Source organism: Melopsittacus undulatus, chromosome 8, assembly GCF_012275295.1.
Source record: "Melopsittacus undulatus isolate bMelUnd1 chromosome 8, bMelUnd1.mat.Z, whole genome shotgun sequence".
Taxonomy (NCBI): Eukaryota; Metazoa; Chordata; class Aves; order Psittaciformes; family Psittaculidae; genus Melopsittacus; species Melopsittacus undulatus.
The window spans coordinates 1412789-1430238 of NC_047534.1; the positions used below are offsets into that span (position 1 = coordinate 1412789).

Sequence of the window (17450 nt, forward strand, 5' to 3'; positions counted from 1 at the left end):
TCCTCCTTCAAGGGGGTTGAAATCACACTCAAGACAAACATTAACTACACACAGCTGGCTCAGATCATCCAGCCAGGCTCAAGCAGCCACAGAACACACCAACCCTGTGCAGAGGCCTTTACTGAAGCCATCAGAAGGCTTTGCCTCACCTCTGGCACAGCCACATCTATGGCTGGGAACCTCCAACCCCCAAACCCCTACCAGGTCCACCAGCTACATGAGGCCCATCCCTGCTCTGCCCTGATAAAGCGCTGGCAGCAGGGCTGGATGTGTGCCTTAGGTTACTAAAGCCCCAAACCCCACAGGCCAACCAGCACATCGGGTGCTGTGCCCCAGAGCTCTGTGTCCCCAGAGCAGCTTGAATCTCACTGTTTGTGTTTTCAGCTTAAACTGTGGAATAAACACAAGTTTCGGTTTACAAGCAGAAAATGACAGAGCATGAAGCATGCAGCTTCTGCTACAGAGCTGAGAAATGGCTCACTCAGTTCCCTCCCCAGTCACAGCCGTGGTCTAACACCAACCATTCTTCCCCTGCAAGCCCCATCTCAGCAAAGCCAAACTGCTGAACATCTGCAGAGCCTGGTCGGTGGATCTCCAGGCATCTTTCCACACTCTGGGCTGTGTAAGCAGGAGCAGCTCACCCAAAGGGGCCAAGAGCTGGAAAGCAAGCCCAAGTCTCCCCATTCCTTTCCACCAGAGATTGCATAACACAGCAGTGCCCTGCCCATACCGAAACACCTTCGGCTTTCCCACCTTTACACAACAGCAGCGAGTCAGACCACACCGTGCAGCCATTCTCCTGGGAACCCCGTGTCCCAGGCACACAAAAGCCCCCCCTTTGCAACCGGGGGACACCCACCCCGCTCCACCATCACCACCCCCCGAGGATGCTCCAACCCGGCTATTATGGGTACAAACCCCCTCTATGAACACCCGCTGGTGCCCGGAGCAGGGCAGACCCCATCCGCGGATACAGGTCCGCAGCCCCGGCTCCCACCACGGGGTACCTGGTGGTGCGTCTCCTGCTCCACGTTGAGCCCGTTCACCTCGACGACGCGGTCCCCGGCTCGCAGCCCCGCAGCCTCGGCGGGGGAACCGGGCTCCACTTTGCGGATGAACTGCCCGCTCTTGCCCTTCTCGCCGTGCAGGTGGAAGCCGTAGCCGCTCTCCCCCTTCAGCATGCGGCACAGCCGCGGCTTCAGCTGGTCCTTGGCCATGGCCCCGGCAGCGGGAGGGCGGGCACGGGAACGGCCGCGGAGCCGCTTTTATGCGCGGCCCGGGGCGGGCGCGGAGGGGCGGGACGGGGACGGAGCCGGAGCCGGGGCCGGGGCCGGGGCTGCGGCCGGAGCCGGGGATGGGGCCGGGGCCGGGGCCGGGGATGGGGCCGGAGCGCTGCGCACCGCGGCCATGCTGCGCGCTGCCCCGCGGCGCCGGGAGCGCGGCGGGCGGGGACGGGCAGGGGCCGCGGACGGGGCGGGCGGAGCTGGGGCGGAGCCGATGCGAGGAACGGGGACGGGAGGAGTCGAGACCGGGATCGGCACCGGCACCAGAACAACACCGGGATCGGGACCGGGACTGGGACCGGGACTGGGACTGACACTGACACCGGAGCCGGCGCCGGGCAGACGGAGCCGATGCATCCCCGGGTGCCGCTGGTGTCCCCTGGGCGGACCGAGGCCTCCTGCACTCACGGATCGGAGCCCCCCGGGCTCGGCTCCAGCTTCGGGTCCGTTCCCCCCTCCCGGTGCAGTGCAGAGCCCCCCGGTGGTGGCAGCCCCGCGGGCACCGGCTGGAGCCCATCACCCCCAGGCCAGCCCCGGGACTGCTGCCGGGCACGGAGCCGCTGAGCTGGGACCGCCAAAATGTGCATCCTCGGGTAGCGGGGTCGGGGAGCATCATCCCCGGGTCAGAGCAGCTCCCTCAGGACACGGGACCATGGAGGGGAAGCTGTGGGGAGCAGGGCCTGGAGCAGGAGCTGTGAATGCATCCAGAGGTCATCCTGAGCTGATGGGATGTGCTGGGATCCCCTGGTCCAGAGCAGGGAACATGGAGCCCAGCAGCTCCTCTGCCCACCCAGCCCCAGCCTGTGACCACAATGGGATGCAGAGGTCCTGGTGGGATGTCTCCACTGAGCTGGTCAGACTGGCACCCACTGGAGCTCATGGGCTGATGCACTCCATAGGTTGACATGAATGAGCTCCAAAATGTTCTGTGTCCCACCAAGCCCCAGACTGGGGATGCTGTTCATCAATGGGCAGCTCTGCTGGCTCAATCCCTGACTTTCCTGGCAAGGAAAAGCTCCTTCTCCATCCTGGATGCCCTGGGAGAGGCTGTCCAGGTTTCACCTGGAACAAGCTTGTTTGGGTGAAACCATCTCTGCATTCCTCATCTTCATTTCCTTGAGATCTTTTACAAGGAGGAAATGACCTGGATCAGTTCTCACCGCACTGGGCACCACGTTCCTGTGACACAGGTTCCTCACCCTCCTCTGGTATTTCTCCCTCTTCAACTGCTTTCCTACCTGTCGTTGCAGGGCTGAAGCTAACACAGCTTGAGGTGGCAAAGAAAAGGCTCCAGAAGTGAATATTGATTCACTTCATTCGTTGCCTGCTGAATAAAAAGAGTTCACTGCAGTTAGATGTAAAATCACTCTTCAAAGGAATGATGCTCAAAACTAAAAGATGCTCAGGGTGTGTCTTAGAGGAAAAGAATGGCATTATTCCTCTCCACCAACCCTGCCCACCCTCATTCCCATAGGGAACATGCTATTTGGGTGTTGCATCCCAGGACAGAAGCACAACACTCTCTGCCTTTGTGCCGAGGCCCCTTAACCACAGGAGCTCCGATCCCAGCACAAGATCCTGGGTGACACTGGAGGAAACCGGAGAGCTGGGAAGCTCGGGGCCTGTTTTATTGCTGTAGAACACAAGTGCTCCCTTGAGCCTCTTTGTGCAGTCCCGGAGCCTTTTATCGCGCTGGAGGAGTGCGAGTAATTGATTTTTCCACTCAATGACCAGAGTAAACCCCGGGGGGGGGGGGAGGGAGGGTTTGTGTCAAGTTGGTTTCAACAAGAAAACCCTTTTCTCTTTATTGAATGCAATAAAAACAATGAGGAGAAAATCTTTTGGGTGGTCGGAATATTTTAACCCTTTGGAATGTGTTTTGGAATGGCCAAATGAGAGAAGGGAGACAGGAGCGTTCCAATAAGGTGGAAACGGGCTGGTTTCATTGGAGCACAGGCATTTTCCCAAGTGTGACTGGGATTTATGTGTTTTATCCAACTTCAGTGTCCCTCAAAGGCATTTTTCCCCCAGAAAACATCTGTTCCTCCTAGAGGAATACGGGAGGGTCAGATACCAAGTGTTACGTGCCCAGCAAGGGGACATAACCCAGTGGAAATGCCCAAGCATCGCTGTCCACATCCAAGGACATCCCCGCCTTCACTTCCAAGGGCATCAGGACCCCAGACTGATGGTCCCACCATCAGGTCCCCTCTTGCAGGGACATTATGGGACTGGGTAGAGCCCCACTCAGCGCAGGAATTCTGCCTTCCTGCTGCTGGTCTCACACTTTGGGAGCCTAAACTGGAGTGTTTATTTCCTGAACCCACTATTTTGGGAGCTGTGCTGTGCCCTCAGCGTGGGCACAGGGACCAGGTCTTCCTCCACCCCAAGGCAGAAGGTGGCCAAGGTCTCCTGTGATGTGGAGCCTGCCTGTGACCAGTTCAGTGATCCCCAGCTCCATGGTGGAAGGACAGGTATAGAGCAGGGAGTGGATAAAGAGCAACCAAACGTGCTGCTGAGGAGGAGGAGGCTGAGCGGGAGGAAGAGCATCTCCCACGGCTGAGGTGGAAATGGTGTCTCACGAAAGCCATAGGGAGGAGTGTCCGGCAGCGCCGTTTCCTTGCCCTCCCTTTGGCGGAGCTCCCATTCCCAAGCAGGACGATCCCAAGGCAGCATCCTGAATCCCAGGAAGGGAGAAAGGGAGAAGCCACCAGATCTGCCCTTGAGAACATGTTGAAAACATGTCTCCTCTTTGGCAGATGATGGCCCAAAGGAGAAACCTCTCCTTTCTTTGGTACCCTCATCACTGGGGATGTCTGATGGTCCCTAATGCTACAGCAGCAATTACCTCTGACCACTAATAATGAAGTCTTGGCCTTTCCACCTGCATGGATGTGGCCGAGCTCATTCCTCCCTCATTTCACCATCACCCAGCATGGGGCTGCCGGGTGCTGCGAGCAGCAGCTCACACGGAGCAGGGGAAGGCAAATGACTTATCTGTGCTGCCAGAGGAACAGGGAATGAGAGGAGAGCTCATAAGAAGCAGCATCTCCTTTTCTCAGAGCCTCTGTGTGTGGCACTGTTGAGCTGTGAACGTTTTCCAGGTTAGATCTGTGGGGGTGGAAGGAGAACTGATCATTAGGAGCATTAATTATAGGCTTTGTGGCTTGTGAGAGTCCAGTTTTGCTGTTGGGAGCTGGGACATCCCTCTTGCACACCCTGCCAGGTCCCTTCTTGTTTGCAAGCAGATGCAGTGCTACAGGTACCGAGCTGGAGGGGTAAGTGTGGAAGCAACGATGCTGCTCCCACATCCCGGTGCTGTGCAAACCACCCTGCTCGGCACCCACCATGTCCCCACAGCATGGGCACCCCACGCTGACCTCCATTCTGCCCTGGGAGAGCTGAAATGGCTCTGGCAGCTATGGGACAACCACCTGGATACAGGACTGCAAAGGGATTTGCTGCTGGAGAGGCTGATGCTGGCATAGCCCAGTTCCTGAGCCGGGTGCCAATGGGTGCCAGTGCCACAGCAAGGACAAGGATGTAAGAGAACACGGAGCCCTCCTGCTGGCTCTGGGGTGCCTGTCCCTGGGAGCACCCATCCTCCAAGCACCCCTTGCCAGCAGCACCCATCCCTGGGCGAGGCTGCAGAAGTGCCATTGTGGCATTAGGGACCTCCCCAGGCAGGAATGCACCCCTGAGGTCCCTGCCAGCGCCCAGCCTGCTGTGCTGCACCACAGCCACCTCCTGCCCTGCCACAGGAGCAGCAGAGCAATGCCACCAGATGTGGGATGCCACCAGATGTGGGAGCTGGAGCTGAGCCCCAGGGAGGTGGTGGCCTGAGTGAGGAGCAGAAGCACATCAAGAGGGCTTTGCAGGGCTGGAGGTGGATGGAGATGGGAAACCTCCTCTTCCAATGCAGTCACAGCAGCACAAGGGGATCATGGATGGGGGTGTGGGACCCATGGAGGGTCCCAATCCAGTGTTTCCCCTCAGGCACCCAGGGGCTGTGCAGCCAGATCTCTGTCTGTGTCTCCAAGTCACTGTCACCTTATCAGCACCCTGGAGGTCTTGGAAGCAAGCAAGGCATCGAGAACACAGATACCATTATCTCCTGTTCTCTGCAGCTCCTGCCCCTTATCTCCAGCTTCCCCCAGTTCCCCTGGGTGGTGTCAGTGTGAAGCTGTGGACAGCCCAGTGGGACAGGATGAGACCCGTGGCAGACCCTCAGCACTGGGGCCTCCAGCCTGGGGTTATGCACCAGGACTATCTGGGGTACCCAGCTCTGCCCAAGGGTTCTCCATTCCCAGCCACCCAATGGGAGCTACTCAACCTCCCCCAGCTCAGCATCCTGCATCCCAGCAGGGCAAGGAACAGCCCCTGGGCAGAGCCGACGGAGGAGGAAATTCCTCGGGGAGTTTTCTTCCTCCTGGTACCCGCAGTCATTGTGTGTGTTCATGGGCCAGCCCCTGTGTGAGCTCAGCCCAGCTCCCAGCCAGTTCCTGCCCTCCCCAAAGCCCCTGTCCTGGTGTGCCCCATGGATGCTGCAGCTCCATTGGGAGAGGCTGGGGAGCTGGGAAGGGAAGGGAGCTGCCCTGGGCTTGGGCAGGGTTGGGTGGGACGTCTTCCTGCTGATGCAGCCCCAGGATTCCTCTTGCATCTCCTGGCACGGCAGGGTGGGTGATGGTGAACTCCATCCAGGGAAGCTGGGGAAGCTTCCCTGTGCCAGCCCTGGCTCTAGAGTGGAGCTGGGGCTGCAGAGATCACAGGGTACACCTCAGGGATGGAGCTGGACCAGCAGCTGGATCCAGGTCCAAACCCCATGTATGCTGAGCCTAGGAGCAGCCCCATTCCTGGGCTGCCCTAATCCTGAGATGGAGCAGCAGGACAGGCTCCAGCTCAGAGCTTCCATCCCCTCCCAGGCCTGTGGTCTTCACTGGGGCTGTGCAGAAAAAGGGGATCGCATGGGAGCAGTTCTCTCCTCTGCAAAGGCACAGGGATGAGGGCATGGTGGCCAGGCTCATCCTCACCCCTGCTGCAGCTCCTCAGCCCTCTGCATCCCTGCATCAGTGTGGCCACAGGATGGAATGGCAAAGTCACCCACTCCTGGCACTCCCTGCACCCTGCCCACCATCCCACAGGCTCAGGGACCTGGTGGGACGTGATAGGATGGAAGGGGTGATGTGTCCTATTGGCATCTGGTGGTTTCTGAGCCCTGCCATGTCTCCCAAAGAGGTGTCGGGAATCAACCTCCTCGGCTGCAGTTACCCCCCCCCCCAAAAGCTGCTCTGTGGGGATGAGGGGGCACCAGGACCAGGATCCTCACAAGCTGCTGTGGTTCTCGGCCTGCCCATGCTTCCCTAAAAGCTTTTGTTCCCCCTCTTTGCTCCTGGCTGCAAACCCAGCCTATGGTCTGCAGAGACCAGCATCCTGCCCAGGAACCCCTGAGGTTGCTTTTTATCTTGGGGCATCCGTGGGGTCCCCATGGTCCAAGTTGTGGGTCTGGGTATGCAGCTCCAGAGCGAGAGGGGCAGGAGGCAGACTGTGGGTAAGTCAGCATCTCCCCCAGGAGCTCTCTTTTAGAAGGGATGGGATGAACATCCATCAGGGATTATTGAGGGATAATTAAACACCACCCTAAGCTTTCCTTCTTATAGGGCTTGTTGATGCCCAGGGAAAGCCCAGACCTCTTTGGAGAGCTGGGAGCACAGAGCAAATCATCTTACATCCCCACAGGGGAGCCAGCTCATGCTCCTCAACAGCAACAGGAAACAATATTTTATAAGGTGAGAAGTGAAGGGCTTGTGGTTAACTGAGTGTCTGGCTGCCTTGCCCCAGTAATTGCACATAGAAGCATCTCTTTCCAACAGATGAGGGTGAAAGTGCACACTTGAGCCTCATCTCTCATCACATCACCCTCCATCCCCCTCTCTGTGCATCCCACTTTACCTTTTCTACCTCATTTATCACTTACCTCCATCAAGAAGGGCACTTTGCCTCAGTGGCCACTCCACAGGCTCATTGGCACTGGGACAGGTACAGCCCTGCTCAAGTGCAGCTGCCTAATGGGTTACTGGCAATTGCGGCTCATTTGACCCATCCAAGCACTGCACTGATGAAGAGCAGAAACTGGAAAACCATAGAGGGGGGAAAGAAAGAGGCTATGGAGGAAAACACAGTTGGGTATCCGCTGGGAGAGAATGCTCTTTCACATGTTATAGCACCTGAAATACACCCTGAGACCTGGTGGGGGTGATGCAGCCCTCAAGGGGCAGCAGGCAGGGCTCAGTGTGCACCCCACTTCCTAATGAGCACCATGAGGAGCTTTCCTTTCAGATCCAACCCAAAGGCAGCACAAACCCTGCTGTCCCAGCCCCATGGGCAGCCACAGGGGCTTGGCAGGAGCAGGCAGCTCATACAAGAAGGGTGGAAACGTCTCTCTTTGCCAGATTTCCTGCAAGCTCTGCCAGCGCCGGCGGGTGAGAGCTCAGCAATACACAGGAGCAGGGCTCAGCCCCTCCAAACCTCAGTTTGCCTTTGGGGTCACATCCCACTATGTGCTCCTGCCTGGCCCTGATGCTTCTCCCTGCTTTAATGGGGAATAACATTCATTTTTCATCAGTGGAGATGTTAAAGTCTAAGCAGGCAAATAAAGAACTGGAGCAGTGAGGACTCACAGAGCTGTTGTGCAGCCCAGTCTGGGAAAGATCCTAACTCTGTCATCTTAATTGACACTTGGCCTGGCAGGAGCTCCCATATGGGCAGTAAAAGGGATTTACTGTAAAGCTGCAGAAGAAACTGTGTCAAGGAGTTAAATCATGTCAGAAAAATCTGGGAGTGACTGAAGTGTCTGAACCAGGTTTTGCTTTGAGAAACCCACAAGACAAGAGCACAAGGAAGGCAAAGTTTCCTTTGATTGATTCTGTTTTAATGAGGGCAGGTTCCTAGGAAGCAAAGGGCCATGGTTGTGTCAGACTGTGAACCAGCTAGGCCAGAAAGCTTAAAAAAAGCAACAAAAATAAACTCTGTTCCCTGTTTATTTCTCCCCAAGTTCAGAGCATGGGTTGACCTGAAAACAACATGAATTTACCACTGCGTCTGGGCAGCAGCCATGAAAACCAGGGTTGGTTTGGAATGCAATTGTCTCTGTGGTGTCAGAGAGGTCAGAGTACCAGGACATCCACCGGTGAGACTCTTCCTCACCAGGCAGGGTGAGCAGTTTCCACCTCGGGCAGTTGATGCTCCTCTGGTGCTTGCAGCATCTCTGCCGAGCCCCTTCAGTGGGTCAGAGCCATGTCTTCAAAGGGGAGAAGCTGGAAGAGAAGAAAGGATGGGTTATTTTGGAGCCTCACCTGAGCATCCAACTGTGCACCATTGCCCTCCCCAAGTGGGACCACGATTCTGCTCTGTACAGTGCTTAAACCAGTGCTGCATCCATGATATTCATCCAGTATTCTCTTCCATGGGCTCAGATCCAACCTGTGGTGACTGAGACCATGCAGATGAAACCCATGCAGGGCTTGGAGGATCCCATGGGAACTAGGCTGTGTAATCAAGGGGTGTATGCATGGATGCAGATCTGGAGCCTCAGAGGGGTACCCGGTTGCTCTGCCAGCACACAGCCAGGCAATGGAACTGGTGCAGACGTAACACAGGGCTGAGCTTCCCTCTATGGGCTGTCCCTGAAAGATCCTAATCCCAGATTTCCTCCAGGAACTGAAGGAATGAGGAATCCAGCTACATGCTTCAGGGGCTGATCCAACGGGTTAAAGCCTCCATGGATTTCAGCTGGATGTTGGCTCCAGCTTTACATAAAAGGCAAGAAATTGATTGTCTGGAGCCAGGCTCAAGCAGCCCCTTGGAGCTCAGGGTGCTGGGGGGGGGTCACACTGGGAGCACCTCCCATCGGGGCAGCCCAGCTCCATGCTTGGAGCACCCCAAAACCCCACTCTCTGCAGGATGAGAGACTGCAGCAAGGCTCCAGTTACCTGCTGAACCCCCTCAAAGGTTCTGTGCACCCCCAGTTACCTGGTGAACCCCCTCCATAGCTCCGTGCACCCCCAGTGATGTGTTGAACCCCCTCTATAGCTCCCTGCACACCCCGTTACTTGGTGAACCCCCCTCTATACCTCTGTGCAACCCCAGATACCTGGTGACATCCCTCCAAGTGCACAGAGCAGGATCATTTACATGCAGAACCCCCTTGAAGGCTCTGTGCACCCCAGATATCTGCTGAACACCCCTTCAAGGCTCCGTGCACCCCCATTTACTTGATGACCTCCTCCAAGGCTCCGTGCACCCCAAATACCTGGTGAACCCCCTCCACGGCTCTGTACACCCCCAGTTACCTGTTAACCCCTCTCCAAGGCTCCATGCACCCCCATTTACTTTAAGTAACCCTCTCCAAGCCCCTGTGCACCCCAACTTACGTGTTGAACTCCCTCCACGGCTCCGTGCACCCCAATTACCCCCTCAAAGGCTCCATGCACCCCCAGTTAGCTGGTGAACCCCCTGCAAGGCTCCGTGCACCCCAATTACCCCCTCCACGGCTCCGTGCACCCCAATTACCCCTCAAAGGCTTCATGCACCCCCATTTAGCTGGTGAACCCCTACACTGCTCCGCGCACCCCAGTTACCTCCGGTGCCCGTCCCCTCCGCCCCCCGCCCGTCAGGACCGGGGTTACCTGATCCCGGCGGATCCCGGTTGGGGGCCGGGCGGGGGCCGCCCCATCCCCATCCCCTCCGAAGCAGACGCTGCAGGATGCGGCCGGGGCCGGGACCGAGCGGCACCGGGGCTGCCGGGGCGCTCTCCCCGTCGGGGCGGCCCGGGGGCAGCTGCGGGGCAGCGGCCGGGGCCGGGGGGCGTCGATGGAGCTCGGCCGGCAGCTCCCGGCGCCAGAGGTACGGGGAGCGGCGGACGCCCATGAGCAGCCCCGAGGCACGTCCCACCGTGTGGTACCGGGGGCTGGCGACGTGCTTGTACCAGGCACCCGCCGGTGCCGCCGGTAGCATCAGCCCCAGCAGCACCAGGGCCCCCCAGGCACCCCCCGAGAGCTGCCCCTTCGCCATCCCGCCGGGCAGGGCGCACCCCGGCCCCCCCCCCAGCGATCGCTGCCCCGTGCCCGTTCCCCGCCGGTTTATAAGAGCAGTCGGGAGGGGCCCCCGCGGCTCCGCCCCGGCAGCCCCCGGTCCCCCGCACCTCCTACCTGCCCCCGCCTTCCCCTTGCAACCCTCCAGCATCCTCTCCACGGCCCTGAGCATCCCTCCCGTCCTTGAGCATCCCTCTCCGCAGCCCCGAGCATCCCCCCTGCATCCCCCCTGCAGCCCTGAGCATCCCTGAGCATCCCCCCTGCATCCCTGAGCATCCCCGAGCATCCCCCCTGCAGCCCTGAGCATCCCTGAGCATCCCCCCTGCAGCCCTGAGCATCCCTGAGCATCCCCACTGTGCCCCTGAGCACTCTTCCTGTATCCCTGAGCATCCCTCTCCGCAGCCCCAAGCATCCTTCTGCATCCCTGAGCATCCCCCCTGCATCCCTGAGCATCTCTGAGCATCCCCGAGCATCCCCCCTGCAGCCCTGAGCATCCCCACTGCGTCCCTGAGCACTCTTCCTGTATCCCTGAGCATCCCCCCACAGCCCCGAGCATCCACCCTGCAGCGCTGAGCATCTCAAGCATCCTTGAGCAGTCCCCCCGCAGCCCTGAGCATCCCCTGCAGCCCTGAGCATCTCAAGCATCCTTGAGCATCCTTCTTGCTACCTTCAGCATCCTCCTCACTGCCCCAGGAAACTCCCCGTGGTCCCCTTTGCAGCCCTGAGCATACTTCCCATGACCCTCAACATCCCCCTGCAGCACTGAGTATCTCCCTGCACTTCACAGACATCTCCACAGCCCAGCACCTGCCCCAGCCTCTCAGGACCTGCTTGACAGCAACAGGATTTACTGCTGGAGGAAGAGATGTTGTAAACTGATTGCAAGTGAGGACCTTCAGAGGGTCCTGGATCCCTCCTTTAGGTAAGGCTCGCTGCCTAGAGCAGGACTGACCGACTGCAAGGCACAGGAATCATTAGTAAGAACAAATTGCAGTGATTTTCAGCAAAATCCATCCCAAGTGGGGTCCCAGAGGGAGGTGGATGATGGAGACTGAAGCCCTGCCTTGGTTACTTGCCCTGGTGCAGAGATTATGCTGGTGCTGGGGGGCAGAGGGCCCAGGGAGCACTGTGTCCCATGGCTCCTCTCCATCTTCCTGCCTCCCATCTCGCTCAGCTCTAACATCCCACCTGTGATTCAGGTGCCCACGAGCTTGCCTCTATACAGGGCAAAGTCACAAGTGTTTTGGAGGTGTAAAGTGATGGGAAGAGACACGACACAGAGCCCGTGGGGGGGCTCAGACTGCAGCTGTGCTCATGCACAGCTCAGACCCCTGCTGTCGCTGGGATCACTGCTCTCTCCTGGTCACTTCTCCATCGCAGTTTGAAGTGGCCCCTGCCTGACTTCCACCCGAACAGCTGCTCCAGTGAGTTGCTCCTGCTCTTCCAGGTCTTCTTTAGGAAGAAAAGATTACCAGAGATGAATCCCTGATTCCCACAGGACATTGGCCAATCTGTCTTCTTTTCACTGAAGCCTTCAATATCCAGAGAAATCTTTGGACCTGGTATTCCCAGCCACTTCTGTGCCCATTTCTCCCTGTTGGTGTTATTTTAACCTGCTTCCAAGGAACCTGGCAGCCTGCTTCCCACCATCAGGCTCCCAGCTCTTCCCAGCATCCAGCCAGCCCCCATCTTCTCCATGCAGCGATGCCTTCTCCACCAGCCCAGCTTTCAGAGGTTGGTGCTTTGTGATCCTCTGCTGAGGTCTGGGATGTGTCTGGGTGTTCAAGCAGGAGACAGATCCATGCTGGGAACCCCTTGGTGTGCAAAGCAGGTTCTCATCATCTTGGCCAAGCAACAACCTCCTCCAGTAGGAACCAGTTCCTTGGCCAGGCAGGGGCAGGGAGAGCAGGGCTAGGGGCTATGGGGAGGAGAAGGAGGAAAAGGGAAGTGCAAAGCAGCAATAAGACACGAGGAGGTGCAGGATGGTCAATGCAGAGCCTCAGTTTTCCTCTTCTAGGGAGGCCGGGAGCAAGTGAAATTCCCAGTTGGCAGGAAGGGGGTTCCCAGCCTTTTCCCAAGTGGAGTGCTGGAAGTTACGTGCAGAGTATGGCTCACTTCTATTAATGAACCAGACTGACAGAACCCAACTCACCTGTGGCCCTGCTTCTTGGAAGCACCCAGGCTTACAGTAAGGATGAAGCCAGGTTCCCATCTCCCATCAAGCATATCACTGATGGGTGGCCTATTCATGTCACCCTTTGAGTGCTCTGGACATGCCAACAGCCTCACCACTCTCCTGTTCGATAAAGCCATTAATGAATGGCTTCAGTACAGCACCCTGACAGCACCACATCCCTCCCTGGCCACCCAACCCTGGTCACAACGGGACACACGCTGCCAGGTTTGGTTCACTCTATAAAAACCATTACAATTCCTTCTCCCCCCAAGAGATGGATCAATTCTCAACGACCTGACTCTCAGTGTGCACAAGGCAGAGGTTCCTTCCTGCCTCTGCCCCATCCCTGAGCAAACAGCACATTTAGGAGCTGATGTTTCACTGCACCAACGTGGGCTCAACCTTCCCACCTGGGAGTGGAGGATTTGCTCATTCCTAGAGATCTGCCTGAAGTGTCTTTTACATGTATTTCTGGCATAAGTTGAATAACTTGTCACGCTGATAAAGTCTCCGGGAACTGAACTGAACTCTTTCCACCCAATGAATGATTGCTGCCTACAGCCTGTTGTGTCTGCAAGGCTCTGGGAGATCCTTCAGGCTGATAGAGCAAAGCTCTGGATCTGTAGCAGGGAGCACGTTTCCTCTCCCAGATATCTCCCAAATGAAGCAGCTAACAAGCAATTTGTCTTCTATTTATATTCTAAGGAACTAAAGTATGATTTTAGGATTCCTATTCCCATCCCAGGAGCTGATGCTCCTACAAACATCACAGCACATCAGCAGACACACAGCACTGTGCTGCTCTGAGGTGGTCTCTGTGCCAGGATCTCCCCCAGAGGAGCACAATCCTGGTTCTTCTTAGTAGATAAAAAGCTTTTGAACAGATCCTGGCTCCCATGGAAGTTTTCTACAGACTCCCATGGGATTGAGATTTCAGCCTTTTGTATCACTTCTATAAGCTGCAGGTGCTTGGGGTCACCCAAGGAGGGTCCAGCTGATCTCAAGCCCTTTTGAAAGCCCCATTTGTATGTTTTCACCTTAATAAACACAGCTATTAGCTCCAGCATCACATTTACCAACTACATGGACACTGAGCTGAGACTTTGCTCAGCTGCCCCAGTGATGGGATGAATCCTTAATGATGTTATTCTGTATATGTCAAAGGGAAGGGGAGTGGGATGTAACCATAGGGCTGAAAGGAGTTTAGGTTTTCTTTTATTCTGGAACAAAATCGATCTTTTTGTAAGAGGCAGAATCTGCTGCTTGGGCTCTCTCAGAGGAACATCCCTTTTCTCACCATAGCTCTAAGCAGACATATCAGAGCATGAAAAACTGCCAGAGACCCCATGGCTGGGGGTGAGAAGGACAAGCTGGAGGCATCACGTCTTAAACCCCTGCACTAATCCCAGCCCGGCTCTCTTCGAGCCCTCTCACCCGATTTAATGCCTGGAGTGCTCTCGCCTCCCACCACACACATTACTGCACCCATTCAGGATTTGTGGCTTTTGAGAATGATCTAAATGAATTTGATGTCCCAGAAAGAGGCACTTGAAAACTGGGCTGGTTTAATGACAGCATTTCCCACATTCTGATGATAATGACTCTGGTGTTTATTGGAAGGTTTGAGACTCAGCACAGCATGAAAACAAAGCAATAGCAGGGGCCAGCCCTGTGCTGGGGGCTCTGCAGGCCTGGGCACTAAGGCTCCTGCTCTGCATGACACTTCTGGGTCATTTGGGCTCTACTGCATCCCCCTGTGGGAGTATGATGAGAGGTTTGAGTGAGGAGCCTCCTGCACTCTGGCACAGAGCCTGCCCTCTGCAAAGTCACACACCTCTGGTAATTGGGATCATCCTGTTCTTTAGGTTGGGAAATGGAGGCTTAGAGCGTTCAAGCCAGGTGGCAAAGACCACACAGGGGAACGGCAGGGCTGGCAATGGAGCCTCCTATACCAAGGTTCTTCGCCTGGGGACTCTGTCTGGCTCTGCCTCCCCATGCAAGATGCAGGTTTGTCTCAGAGAGACAGGGACAAACCAGCCAAAAGAGGCTTCACCTCCATGAAATCAGCTGGAGGCACAAAACTGGCCAAGGAGCTGAAGTTATGGGTTGTAGCAGGGACAAGTTTTGCTGCTCATCCCCTGCCAGACAATGTGACACTCATAGAATCCCAGACTGGTTTGGGTTGGAAGGGACCTTAAAGCTCCTCCAGCTCCAATGGGCAGGGACCCCTTCCACTGGAGCAGCTGCTCCAAGCCCCTGTGTCCAACCTGGCCTTGAGCACTGCCAGGGATGGGGCAGCCACAGCTTCTCTGGGCACCCTGTGCCAGCGCCTCAGCACCCTCACAGGGAACAGCTTCTGCCTCAGAGCTCAGCTCAAGCATCCTGAGCCAGAGCAAAGCCTACCGCTGCTGCAGGCAGTTGTTTCAGATAAGGTTCAAAGCTCAGCCTCTGCACAACTTGGAACTGCAGATCCCATCTGAAGGGGTGGATGTGATAAATACCCATCCAGCTGCAGAGGTCAGTTGTCTGAATCCCTGCATGCCGAGTTGCTGCCGTTCACCCTTCACCGACTTTCCCAGACTCACATCCCAGCCTCCTGCATTACCCTGACAGGAGTGAGTGAAGTCTTAATGGCAAGAAGAAACCCCTATTCCCATAGACGTGGCTGAGCAAAGCCTGACTCTTCCCAGCACCCAGCACACCCCTGAGCTTGCTGGTGAATCAGAGTGAGCGTGCTTTGCCAGGGAGTGGGGATGAGCGGGATCCAACCAGTCTCAGTCCCTTGGGGGCCACAGTGACAGCATCCCAGGCACATCGTCCCAGGAATAACAGCCTTTGCCATTTCCTTGCATCTAGAGTGTGTCCTCATGGAACAAATGGAGTGATTCCTTTCACCAGTGATTCAGAGCATGCTGATTAAATGCTATTTCTTTGTTCCTTTGAAATAAGGGAACTGATACAAACAAATTACGATTTCCAACTGGGAGGAAAGACACACCTTGACTTCTTGAGAGAGCTGCTGCATACTTTGGTGGCTCTGAAGAGCGAGAGGAAGCAAGAAGTGGTGTTTCCTAATGCTGCAGATCTTACTAAAGTGCACTAAATTAATTCTTCTATTCCTAAGAAATGAACAATTCTTCACTATTTTTAGACTCCTGTACTATTTTAAGAGATTTCTTTCCAGGGTCCAGTCACATGGAAGTTAAACAGCACGCAGAGAAGTCTCCAAAGGATAATAAACTATCTCAAATTACTCTGCTAATGGAACAAAGAGCACTGTAAATGTCACACATGATATAACAGGAGTAGTAGAAACCTTTACTTGAAACAATGGATCCATTAGCGCTAAGTTAAAACCCACCCCAGACTCAGGATACTTCTGCACAGTTTCATGCAGCCAAAGGAACTTGTTTGTTCACTCGAATCCTGAGCTCCCAACATGCATCATAATAATCACACACACTCTCAAGGCATTGATCATGTAGGATCTCAAAGCCCTTTACAGCCCATAATTAAAGCCCACTGCAGCCAGCTGAGTCAGTGGAATTATTTCTGCTTAAAACCAGAGTACAGAGGGGGAATAACTGAATCATTGACTGGAGTCCAAAACTTACCCAAGGTACCAGCCCAGGTTCTCTGCCCTGCCCACCACACTCCACACATGGGTCCTCACCTACCCAAACTTAATGAAGCCATCCATCATCTCAGGAGCTACAGGCACAATCCTTCACTTCTTACATGAGTCATCAACTTGACAACCTGACTCTGATGGGGCTACTTGGGAGAAAGGATGAACTGTCAGGAACCATCCCATCGCCCATCCATCCAGAACTGTGTTCTGCCTATTCTGCCTCCAACAGGTTGGCAGAGTACTGAGAGCCTCTAAATACCTCAAAAGTTGAAGCAAAGTCATCACAGAGTGATCTGGATGTGACATAACTCCACCAAAGACTCATGATGAAAGAATCCTGATGATGTGGCGCGACAACATTGCCTTAGAAAAGCAAAGAGGAGAACGTGAAATGCAGGTGAAGCAGCAGGGAAAGAAGATGCCATCAGATGTGTCTCCAGTGCAAGCAGATGTCTCAGCTCCCTCCCAGCCCCATGATTCAGTCTTTCTCCTAGAAGTAATCTACAATAGAAAGCGAGCTAATCTCCAGCTGTATGAAGTGCAGGGTATATTTGGCTCCCATCTGAAGCGTGTTTACTGTAAGGAGGAAGAGTTGTGAGATGCATCTTGTCTTTGACAGCTCTGAGATCTCTTATCCCAATCTCACATAGCACCCAAGTGCTTTCCTATTTTCTTGAGATGTAATTAGGTGAGGGTGTATAGTACACACAATTATACATGTGAAAGGTAACTGGGGTAGAGGGCTCCAAGGCATGGAGATGAGAACAAAATCTGTCTTCAAGCAAAGCTGCACAGGTGGAGTATGTTTTGCTTGGCATGAACACTTTGCCAGATTAAGAGCTATATTTGTAAACCCCTTGGAGATATCAAAAGAGAGGCGTGTTAGCAGTCTTATTCCTGGACCAGCTTTACAACTACATTTAAATATGCTACAAATGTGTTGCAAGAAGCCTCAATCTACAAGAAGCCCAAGTCCTACGTGTAGTTCTCACTGTTCATGGTGTCCCTGTAGGTGTGAAATTGCCAAAACCTTGCTAAAAACCAGCAGCAGACAAAAAGCATCCAAGTACTCAGAGCAGAGTGGCTGGGCAGGAGCTCCGAGCTGCACTCCTGAAGTTACCATCTCACCTCTCCAGCTTCCCAAACTTTAGCAATGCTGAAATGGGGATGAAAACGTATCTTGTCACTCGAAAAGCACACCCGGGGCAGGAGCAGGGAGGGAGCTGGAGCTGTTTGGCTGCTGCCCATTGATGTTGGCTGCTCACTGAGCT

At 55.4% G+C, this 17450-nt stretch overlaps 2 protein-coding genes across 3 annotated transcripts in view; both read right to left on the bottom strand.

Moving 5' to 3' along the window:
* Positions 1-1304, bottom strand: part of NHERF2 (NHERF family PDZ scaffold protein 2) — a 30490-nt gene extending 29186 nt beyond the window's left edge. Inside the window, exon 1 of the mRNA XM_031045422.2 lies at positions 1008-1304. Within this exon, the coding sequence (XP_030901282.2) occupies positions 1008-1217 (210 nt within the window). The 5' untranslated portion in view covers positions 1218-1304. The remainder of the gene's footprint in view (positions 1-1007) is intronic.
* A 6998-nt stretch (positions 1305-8302) lies between these two features.
* On the bottom strand, positions 8303-16437 carry NPW (neuropeptide W). Of its 2 annotated transcripts, XM_034065549.1 has the most exons (3): positions 10901-10928; positions 9968-10507; positions 8303-8596 (listed from the first exon to the last, which is right to left on the bottom strand). In XM_034065549.1, the coding sequence occupies exons 1-3, from the start codon at positions 10926-10928 to the stop codon at positions 8583-8585; spliced, it is 582 nt and encodes a 193-aa protein (XP_033921440.1). In that variant the 3' UTR covers positions 8303-8582. The 2 variants fall into 2 exon arrangements, 1 of the variants encoding a protein (XP_033921440.1); XR_004080046.2 differs by lacking the exons at positions 9968-10507; positions 10901-10928 and adding an exon at positions 16226-16437.
* Positions 16438-17450: the final 1013 nt, after the last annotated feature.